The sequence below is a fragment of the Berghia stephanieae genome, chromosome 4 (assembly GCF_034508935.2).
Source record: "Berghia stephanieae isolate SIO BIC M18660-M18661 chromosome 4, UCSD_Bste_1.3, whole genome shotgun sequence".
Taxonomy (NCBI): Eukaryota; Metazoa; Mollusca; class Gastropoda; order Nudibranchia; family Aeolidiidae; genus Berghia; species Berghia stephanieae.
Window position 1 is genome coordinate 14,488,268 of NC_088363.1, and position 11,562 is coordinate 14,499,829.

An 11,562-nucleotide genomic window follows, 5' to 3' on the forward strand; every position below is an offset into this window, starting at 1 on the left:
AAGTGGTAAATTCAAGAAATCAAACAGTATATCATGATTAAATTTCATCATGGATGAAATCGTGACAGGTTGAAGAATCGAGAGTGAGCAGGATTTAATGCTACAGTAGTGTGTCACCACTCTGTTAGAGTCGAAAGAGGGCGGGGCTCTGCAGTATGGGTTTGTGACGTCATCGGTGGCCATTAAATAGAAGAGGGGTGGGGCTGGTCATAATCTTGACAACAGGTTATCAATGACAGTTATAAAGAGAGACTGAGCGATATCCTTTGTTTTAGGATTAACAACTGTGCATTGTGACCAATGAGTTTGGTGAGAGCTTATTGTCTCTCATTAAGGCTAATCTCTTTAACTCTGACAAATGTTGAATTGTTGAGAAAAAAGATTGAAACTTCTTCCAATCTGAATAAGATATCGGCTTGCTTCATAGCTGCTTTTGGTTGACAAATCTACACGGGGCTGCCATATGGTTTTTGTTTCAATCAAATTGCTCTGTATGTGGTGGACTAAGAATATTATTTACTGGTTTGAGTTGACAATAAATGTGTAAAATGTTGAAATAGTGGACAGGAAACTGAATTTCGGTTAATCCCAACATTTTCGATGATCCCAAGGTATTGCGATTATCCTAAGTGGACTGTACCTGAATCTTGAACGAAAAACTATCATATGGATATGATTATAGACAGATTGGTTTCTGGAATTATATTTCCGTCTTCCCTTGCCAACTCTGACGTTCTTGAAATTTAAAAGAAAATAGCCAGAAGGTTTCGGACTTAATTTTCTTTTTTTCCAAAGGACAATAGTCATAAGGTAAATAATTTTAAAAAATTCCTTTTACAGCACAAGATGGCATGATTTTTTGTTTAAGAGTTTAGAGAAAAACTTGCACATGATAGTCTTCAGCTTTTTTTTGTTGTTTTTATTTTCTATATAGACTCCAACTCAGAGCCTGAAAGTGATGCAGAACAAAGTTCCATATCACATGATTCATTTGTGGTAAGTATGTACATTAAAATAAAATCATAACATTTGTATAGCGTTTATCCACAGTTGGCACCATGCTCAAAATGCTTCACATCACCATATTTTGTGGTGGACAAAACACATTTGCCACAAAAGATGAGACCTGCAGTCTGTTAGGCGCAATACAATATTTCAGGACAAGGACAACACTGTTTACACCAGTGAGATCTCCTAGTTTTTTGTTGTTAAAAATTTTCTTTGCAGTGAACTTCGCCAACAATAACACTATTTTAAACCTTCCTCGTTATATTTTGAAGTGATATTCATTGATGAGCCATTCACATTTGAAGTCGTTTGTTTTTTATTTGACAAAATGTGAAAATGATGCGTTTCCAGGAAAAATTAAAATAGCTTCTGTTGGGATTATACTTTTGATCTCGCATTTTGTCCAAATTCTCTTGCATCGTAATGTTTATCAACTTTTTTTGTTAACTATATTGCAGTTGCAAGGTTAGGAAGTTCATATTGTTGCAATGACAACCGTTTATATGTCCAGAATCGTAGTGATATAAAAAATTGTTTTGTAGTTGTTGGTCCTGGTGTAGGATTTAAAGAGTTGGTTTAAAAACGGTTTACTGAAACCCTGGTTGGTGTATCTATATTTATCCAAGCACAGTTGAACATATTAAATACTTAGACAATATGTCTGCCTTTCTCAACTCTTTTTTATTATACTTGCATTATTAACCAGCTAATTGTTTAGTTGGATTATTAAACAATGGCTCTTCATGTTTATTGTCAACATGAATAAATTGATTGATCTGTCATCTTTTCCACAAATATACAGGGTCCCGATTTTGTTACTGACTCCGAGTCTGATTCCTCTACGTACTCTGTGAGGTACCCAATGCTGAGTACATCATTGTCTCTGGAACCTAGTGCTCATTCCCCAACTCAGTCAGAGCCTCATCCACAACTATCACAGACTGAACCTCGTTGCCAGTCTGGGACCCAGGTTCAACCCGAATGCTATACACTTGCAAACCAACATGTTACGTGCAATGGTGAGTCATTTTTTTGTCATTCTTCTCCTTTGATATTTGTGGGATCAATTTTAATTTACCAATTCCTTTTAAAAGAAAACTTCCACCCCCTCCATGGTGCTGCATTTGTGTTATTGCATTTTTTTCTGTTTTGGCAGTGCTGCGTCGCAAAATACGCTACCATTTACATAACAAGCACAAATCCAAATTTGATAGGGTGGACATCTTAGAATCTGAAACCCCAATGTGTGAGTGATATCAGTGAAACCAGCCATAAAAATGTTCATGTTTATTTTATTGGGGGTTTTTTTGTCTGTAATAGACTTAAATTGCTTGTATTGTAAGTGTTAAAATGGTTTTTTTTGTTACAACCCATCTATATATTAAAACTGTTTCTTTGTATTTCTATGATGCTTAAGGCTTTTTTTCACAGACCAGCTGGAAACTTAACGAGAATCAGAAGTAGATAACATTTTTATTAATCTTGCAACCTAAACAGTATATGATGATTGGGAGCATTTAAAGAAAAGCACATTTTCTTTTTAATTTGTCGGTACTAAAATTATACTTTGATAATGTCTGCTGTGCTACAAACCCTTTTGACTTCCAGGTTCAATATTTTTCTTTATTCTAAAATTCTTGGGTTTCCTTTCAATGACAACTGAGATCATTAAAATTCAGCTCACAACATGATGTGTGTAGATTTGATGAAAACATATGTTCGAGTTGAGAAGCAGTGTTCACGAACTTGCTGATCGTTTTTACTAGCATTTATTTTCCTAACTTACCTGTGTCAATTAACAAAGGCAAGACTCAAATATTTTCTATCTGAACAGTGTGTTTGTTATTGAAATATTTCCGGCATATACATGTCATATTTCATTCCCACAAAATATAATCAGGATTAAGTTGTCTGGGCATCAGCATCGTTCAGGCAGTTGGGGGGAAGTCTTTAAGGAATTAATGAAGCCAATGCTCAACCGGTCTGGAGGACGTTTGATTGATGTCGGCTGTTTGTTCTGCCAGCCGGTGATGTTTTCTCACTCAATGACAAAGAAAGTCATTGTTATGACTATGAACTATAGTCTATATTACTTTTGTTACTATATTAATTGTTACTTATTGCCGCTACTGTTATTATTATTATTATTATTATATATTATTATTATTATTATTATTATTATTATTATTATTATTATTATTATTATTATTATGATATTGCCTTCATTGCATTCTATTACTATTATTGATATAATTAATTTCTGATTGTTGTAAATAATTTATGTGAATTGAATTTTGTCGATTGGCCAAGGGCCTACAATAAACTTAAATGAAATGTTAGTCTTGGATAGACTTGGGTCTATTCTTGATTGCTTTTCCGCCTGGGTCGAGTGAAGCATTTGGAGTAAATTTTGTTGCTCAACGTAAAAAACATGACGCTTACCATTCCGCTGATACTGATACCTCCAAGGGGTGGTTGGGGAAAAACCTAAAATTCTTTTGACATTCTGTCTGATTTTTCGCTGAAACAACAAAGGACAATCTATGTATTCAGATGAGACTTCAATGTGTTACTATTCCGATTTATGTTCATATTTTGATTATAATGAAGAGGGAACCCTGAACCCAGTGAAGTGGGTGGATTGATCTATTTATTTCTATTTCAAAACAAAAATATGGCGTCTTTCACTGGATTTGTTATGTGGCAGAGGTCTCCACAAATCTAACATACCTCTTCCAAAGGAATAGATGGTAGAAAAGTATATAACAAGAAGGAATTATGACAGTTACTTGTCCAGGCCTTAAATATTTGGAATGCTATTCCTCTCTATCGCTGTCATGTAGCTGATGTGCATACGATCTGTCTATTGATTTATTTTCATAGTTCATAGCATGATGTGCTTTATTTTCTTCTTTTTTTTCCAGAGAAATACAAAAAGCCAAGGAGACCCTGTCCATACTGTGGACAGTTGCAAACAAAACTCTCAAGGCATTTGATGAGGAAACACAAAGATGAGACAGAAGTTACAGAGGCCATGAAACAGCCTGTAAAGGCCATGAAACAGCCTGTAAAGGAAAGGGATAGAACAATGGAGAATCTCAAGAAAAAGGGCATTTTTTATTCAAACACTAGAAACAATTCAATAGTTATGCGTGAGAGAGCACAAGGGTCACATGAAGTTGTTATGTGTGCTGGCTGTAAGGGGTTTTACTCTGGACGAAGGGTTTATGAACACAAAAAGAAATGTAGTACTGAGCATGCTCTGTGTACTGGGGTTGTAAAATTTTATCCCGTGGCTCCCAATGCAAGTAAAGAAATAAAGGAGAAATATCTTGACAAATTTCGGAATGATGAAGTGGGAAATTTGTGTCGATCAGACAAAGCATAGTATTGTTAGGAACAAAATTGTGGAGTAAAAGTTCAAAGAAGGAGAGAAAAGTTATAATGAGTGATTTACGCATCTTAGGAAATTTGATTTTAAAAACTAGGAAGAGAACAAATCAACCTTCTTTCTCTGGAGAGGACGTGGTGAAGCGTTGTAACTTTAATGAAATATCGCAAACCATTTCTGAAATGACTTTGAAAGAGGATGGGACATTGAAAGCAGGCTTGAAGCTTTCAATTGGATTTATATTGAAAAAGTTAATTAATTTCTTAAAAGGGGAATATATAATGCAAAACAAAATGGAAGAATCCGCAGAGATAGATTTGTTCAAAGCTGTCCTGGATTATAATTGGGATAGTATTTTTTTTACAGCCAAGTTCAATGTGAAGCAAAGAGAACAAATTTGAGAAAACCCAAAGAGATGCCATTAGAGAATGATATAAAGAAGCTACGGCAATTTATTACTGAAGAGATGGTCCGTATTTGTGAGGATGATTATCAATTATTTGATTCACATATGTTTGTTAGGCTTCGCAATGTCATCGTAGCTAGGCTTACAATGTTTAATGCGAGGAGAGGCGGAGAACCCGCAAGGATGTTGTTAAAAGACTGGAATGATGCAGATTCAGGTGTATGGGTTGATCCCCAGCTTGTACAACATGTCACTGATCCTCTGGAAAAAGCGTTACTTGAGAAGTATAAGCTGGCCTATCAGTCTGGAAAGGGAAGCAGGATGTTGGTCCCTGTGTTGATACCCAATGACACAATTCAGCCTTTAAGGAAACTTGCACAGGAGCGTAAAGCTGTTGATATTTCAGACAACCCATTTCTTTTTCCAAATACAGGAATATCCAAAGATCATGTAAGTGGTTACATTGCCATCAAATATGTCACTTCCTTAGTAAAGGATTTAGAGAAACCCCAGTTGTTAATAGCTGATAAATTCAGGCACCGAGCTTCGACATTATTTGCCTTACTTGATGTCCCACAACACGAGAGAGATGTCTTCTATCGACATATGGGACACAGTGAATCAATCAAAACATTTATCAGTGTCCACTTGCAATACGAGAAATAACAGAAGTTGGTCATTTTTGGGTCAAATTGATAACTCAGCATCGGTCACTGGGGAAGGAAATTGTAACATTGAAACAAATGACTCTGTAGTGAATAGAGACTCAAATGCAAATTTTGGAACATTCATAGTAACAGCTGCAAATCAAGAAGAAATATTTGATGGTGAAGCAGGAGTGCCAAATCAGCTTACGTGTTCTTCAAAACAAACTGAACCCAAGAGGAATTCAAGCAAAAATCGGAGATACATGTCATGGTCAGATGAGGATACAGATAGAGTCAAGTCATATTTTTAAAAACTTTGTCGAAGATGTTTCAGCACATGGTTCAAGGGATCATTACCTAGAAAGTCTGAAATTATTCTGTTCTTAAAACACCACAGGGTATTTTCACAAAAAGGAATCCCTGAAGGTACACTAATTAGTTTGGTGAAGACAAAGATTTTAATGAAAGAAATAAATGTAGAAGGGAAAGAGCGTTTCAATCGGTGTAATGACAATCATGAATTTGATTTGTATTACATTCATTGTATTGTATAGTGTTATTGACATATTTTGGGGGTTTACAAAAACGTTTTATCTTTATATAGTACAATCTGTTCATCATTGCAATATCCTTTTTTATATTATATGAACATTCATTTGCTCAGCTTGAGAGACAAATGCTTTGTAGAACCATAGCTGCCAACCGTTCTGTTAAAAACGGATTTGTTCCGTATTTGACTTCCTGAGTCCGTAAGTGCTTATTTTTAGTTCAAAATCCGTATTTTGTAATTTTTGACTAATTTGTGGTAAAAAAGCCATGTGAGCCTAATGAATTATTATTATTGATCCATTATTATTACTATTACTACTACTACTATTGTTATTATTATTATCATTATTATTGGTGTCCAGTGAGAGCATAATCTCCATTTGTGTAGCTCTTTAATTTGAATTATGCCTCTATCATAAATGATTTTCAACAATTAAAAAAGTTCCATTCGTTTATATGACGCCTGTATTTTACTCAAACCTTTCATAATGTATTGGAGATTTGCATAGGATATGGATGTTAGCCTTGATATACTTTGAATATTCTAAGATAGTATTGATACTTTCACTATTTGTTACAAATATTATTTTAATTAAGAATAAAATTAAATCCACCTTTTTGATTGGAAGGTATTCAATAAGAAAATCAATTGCTTATATTTATTAAAGATGACAATGATTATTTCCCTTTATTAATTTATGAAATATATAAATTTAATCCCTTTAAAAACATCATCTGATTTTAATTTTTTTTTTCAAGCAAGCTTTTGTAACGGTTTAGGTTCAAGAAAAATAAGTATACTCCATTTTTAGGTGTGTTTATCTTGTCAAAGTAAAGAAGTAGGAATTCTCTAATAATAAGGTGCATTTTACTATAACTACTATTATAGTATACTACTTAAAGACCATTATGTTGCATGAAAGAAAACATATATGCAATCGTCTACTTTTTATCTGAACTCACCTAATTTTTACCCCAAAACGCCCTCTCAAGTGATGTACCAGGTTGGTAGTTATGCATTTCTAACCATCTTAAGTTATTTCATTTATTTTACAATTGTGCTTCTTGTGTATTGGTCCTTATCAAAGTTGAGGCAGTTGAATTCTTTCTTTATATTGTCCGTTCTGAATTTTGATCTCATTGTGGAAAGCTCCCATAGCGGGCAGGGAGGTACACACTGTGTCTTCTATCCCCTTATATCTGTTTTCCAACATGCTTTCAGTCTTTGTCTTGGAATGAGATTACTTGTTTTTTTTCCTGGCCCTCGCCGGAGTCCTAGCTGGGAGGGAAGCAGTCAAATGCATATTTATTGTTTTGGGAGATGATATTTTTTTCCTTGTAAATCATCTCTCTGTTATGTATTATTACTATATTTGTTATTTTTTAATGTATAATGTAAGCATTTGAGTGTGTTCCTCTTTGTTGGATTTGTTCTTGTGTCCGGATAAGACTTATAGGTGATCTCAAACTAAGTACATTGGTGATACGCTCTTGGAATCTACATCTGATCCCTATTTGTTCCCAGTTCCCCTATGTCTTACTTTCTCTTGGATGCTTCAACTGTAATTCTAGAACTTTTTACTATCCAATTTTTTTCCTTTTTACTGGCGCTGATATAACCTAAATGTGTTGCCTGGGTGGGGATCCTGACCTCCCATAGCGGGCAGGGAGGTACATACTGTGTCTTCTATCCCCTTATATCTTATCCAACAAGCTTTCTGTCTTTGTCTTGGAATGAATTACTTGGTTTTTTTCCGGGTCCTCGTCGGAGTCCTGGCTGAGAGGGAAACAGTCAAATGCATAGTTATTGTTTTGGGAGATGATATTTTTTTCCTTGTAAATCATCTCTCTGTTATGTATTATTATATTGGTTATTTTTAATGTATAATGTAAGCATTTGAGTGTATTCCTCTTTGGTGGATTTTGTGCTTGTGTCCGGATGAGACATAGGTGATCTCAAACTAAGTACATTGGTGGTATGCTCTTGGAATCTACATCTGATCCCTATTTGTTCCCATTCCCCTTTGTCTTACTTTCTCTTGGGTGCTTTAATTGTAATTCTAGAACTTTTTACTATCCCATTTTCTTCCTTTTTACTGGCGCTGATATAACCTAAATGTGTTGCAACCGCCGTAAAACCCTTAAAAACAAAAAACAAAACATAAATGTGTTGCAAGCGCCGTAAAACCCTTAAAAACAAAACAACAATCATTGTGGAAAGTGTCATTTTAACGATTCAAATGTGCTGGTACTAAACCCGATAATTGAGCAACATTTGGACTAGCCTCTGTCATCTCAAACTTGTTAGTGTTAGTAATAGTAATTAAAAAGGCTGACTTTTATATGTTGCGATTCGATGAAGGGGGGGGGGGCGGGGCTTCGGCACACATCGCCCCTCATCCCGGGCCAAATGAGCGTTCCTTATTTTATTTTTGAAAAGTTGGCAGCTATGTAGAACTATCTGAAAGAATCAGATATGGCAGAATAAAAAGTCTTTCTACTAACCCTAACTTAATTGGCCAATGTAGCTTTATGTTCAGCATTTTCTAGATACCTAATGTAAAATTTCACTATTCTTTTTATGATAATTTTAAGAGTTGCAATCTTTAGAGGTGACTGTCAAGAAATGACACCTCTGTGCATTTAATTTCATTCTTTCTTTATCCCCTCATCCTTAATCAGAATAATAATAATTAATAATGAAAAAAAATGCAGCAACGACAGCTTAGAACGGCATAAAGTGCTTAAGAATTATTTTTTTTTGCATTAAACTTTATTCAAACGATTTTCAACACTTTTGCTTCACAGTTTATGCTTTTTAACAAATGCAATTAAGCAACTTACCAGCAACAACATATTTGTTTGTTATCATTTGAGGGTTTTATCAGTAAAACTGTTTCTATCCTTTTATGTTGCACTGTACACATAGCAAACTTCATGCTTTTATTTGGTGACCAAAGACTTATGTGATACAGTGGATGAATGTTTGTGATGGCTTTTGGAACTGAAATAAACCTGCAATATGATTTGTAGACTTCTATCGTTATGTATCATTTTTCGGTCAAATGTAAATATAATTTTACACGAGCTTGATGTATCATAAGACCCACAATGAGCTCAACGTGCAGCTGGTAGTACATTTATATGGACACGAACAACGTTGTTACAATTCAGTAACGTACTCCAATTAACACAAGTGAGACTGTAAATGAGACTTTTACAATGACTCTGCATCGCCACAAATATGGATTCGAACCCTGGCAACTCGGGCGTCAGACGAACTGTCTACCACGAAACCAAAGCAAGCATTGTGCAAGTTAAAGTGAATGAGATGTTGATTGAAGCCGTTCATTGTGTCCATCAGATCTGCTGTCCTATCCATCCAACTCCATTCACTGGGTGGGGTTCCCGACTTCCCATAATGGGCAGGGACGTACTCGTTGCATCTTCTATCCCCCTATGTCTGTTTTCCAACTTGTTTTCTGTCTTTGTCTCGGGATGGGATTACTTGGTTTTGTCCAGGACCTGGCTGGGAGGGAAACAGTCAAATGTATAGTTCGAGTTTTGGGAGATTATATTTTTCCCTTGTAAATCATCTGTCTGTTATGCTCTTTATTGTTTTGTTTACATATTATTTATGCTTTGTAAACATTTGAGTGTATCCCTCTTTGTTGGGACCTGTGCTTGTGTCTGAATGAGACGTTTAGGTGATCTCAAACTAAGTACTTTGATAGTGGGCTCTTGGAATCTACTGTTTCCTATTTGAAACAAATCCCCTTTGCCTTACTTTTTCTTGGGTGCTCTAATTGTAGTTCCAGAACTTTTTACTATCCCATTTTCTTCCTTTTTACTGGCGCTGATATGATCTTAATGTGTTGCAAGCGCCGTAAAACCCTTAAAAACAAAACAAAACAAACCAAGTCCATTCAGTGGTATACAACAACAACAAATAAACTACTCTGCCTGGTCCCTTCTATCTCTGATCTTAACCTGGGTCGTCAGGTTTCTAAAGGGGTCGGGGACTGCAAAAACAATGGCGCACGGAGCAACTGGGAATATTTTTTGCCGTGTTTGAGTCCCAGGTTATTTCCCTGAGCGCCCCTTCTGAGGGATGGACCTTCCCAGGAGTTAGTAAATGCGTTGCTCGGCCACTTCACTCTACGCACACTGGGATAAGCTTCGACACTATGGCCATGAAGCTCTTAATCTTAAGGACTTACTTTATTTTAGACAATTTGGTGGTAGCTCACTTGAAAATGCACTCTTAGGTATACACATATATAAACATATACTGGGCTCCCTAAAAGGGTTTTTTAATGTGGTCTCCCTAAAAACATGTTTTTACCAAATGTCTCCTTAAAGCTACAGAAACACTTAGTAAAACATTAGGGGGACCGAGTAATTTTCTATATACCATTGTGATCATCAAGCATCAGAATTGTGTTCATAAATCATTGTAGGGAATCAAACTATACTCATTTGAACAAAGATTGAACAGTTTAATCAATTTGAACAAGACATATGCTTGGTCCTCCAATTGGTGCATTTCACAGTGGTCACCTTAATAGTGGATTGATACTTATATATATATATATATATATATATATAAATATATATATATAGTATGCAGATGACGTCACTCAAGCCTTTGTTATAATATTTTGCCTCCGCGTTTGTGAGTGATTCTCACTAAACTGTATCAACCACACGATGAAAGTTCATGGTTACACGCAGTTTTGTGTGTTGGTCCGTTATACTTCCGGATGGCAATGTTATGAGCTTCTTAGCCAAGTGCATACTATCTATCTCTCTCTCTCTCTCTCTCTCTCTCTCTCTCTCTCTCTCTATATATATATATATATATATATATATATATATATATATATATATATATATAACTGGCTTCACACGCACATGAAATGGAATTGATCTCAGATGCTCTCGAGATTTTGTTTCTGACCATTCGTGTCCCCACCCCTCCCCCCCCCTCCCACAACACCCTCCCGGTCCTATCGAGCAAGCAGTATTTGGGTAGCTGGATCTGTTAGATCTGACGGAAAGTACTTTGTACTTTTCTATCCAAAAGATATCAAGCAATTTGTCCTGCCCGTTTAACGTTATAAAAGACGAGATAAGGTCCGATCCCATAGGCTCTGAAATTCACGTCATCAATAATATATTTTATAATATTATTATGACATCCATATCTCTCACACACTTTTTCTTTCTCAAAGTGTCTAACAAGCACACACACACACACACACACACACACACATTAAACAAAAACAAAATAAAAAAATATTAAAAATTGAGCTTTTATATAGCTCAATTCCCCTAATTGTGCTCAAATCGCTTTACAAAGGGTCCCTGACCAACAGCAACACATTACATGTAGAACGAGACAAGACGCCTGTTAGGCGATATTACAATTTCTTTTCCGACAAAGACAACACTGTTAACGGCCAGGTACTTACATATTTTTACATCTGAGTAAGGTGAGAGAATGTGAGTAAAGAGCCTTTTCCAAAGACTCCACAATTCGCCGAGTCAGGCTCGTACCC

The 11,562-nt window shown here is 35.6% G+C and overlaps 1 protein-coding gene across 1 annotated transcript; it reads left to right on the forward strand.

The window, feature by feature from the left end:
- The first annotated feature begins 1,833 nt into the window (after positions 1–1,833).
- On the forward strand, positions 1,834–4,185 carry LOC144971621 (uncharacterized). Its single transcript, XM_078912695.1, has 3 exons — positions 1,834–2,027; positions 3,933–4,118; positions 4,166–4,185. The coding sequence occupies exons 1-3, from the start codon at positions 1,871–1,873 to the stop codon at positions 4,183–4,185; spliced, it is 363 nt and encodes a 120-aa protein (XP_078768821.1). The 5' UTR covers positions 1,834–1,870.
- The last annotated feature ends 7,377 nt before the right edge of the window (positions 4,186–11,562 follow it).

Excerpts from the sequence above, each read along its gene's own strand:
- LOC144971621 (XM_078912695.1), top strand. The coding sequence starts at position 1,871 with ATGCTGAGTACATCATTGTCTCTGGAACCTAGTGCTCATTCCCCAACT. Across the intron at positions 2,028-3,932 it reads CCAACATGTTACGTGCAATG|AGAAATACAAAAAGCCAAGG; the intron begins GTGAGTCATTTT and ends TTTTTTTTCCAG. Across the intron at positions 4,119-4,165 it reads GGAGAATCTCAAGAAAAAGG|AGAGCACAAGGGTCACATGA; the intron begins GCATTTTTTATT and ends GTTATGCGTGAG.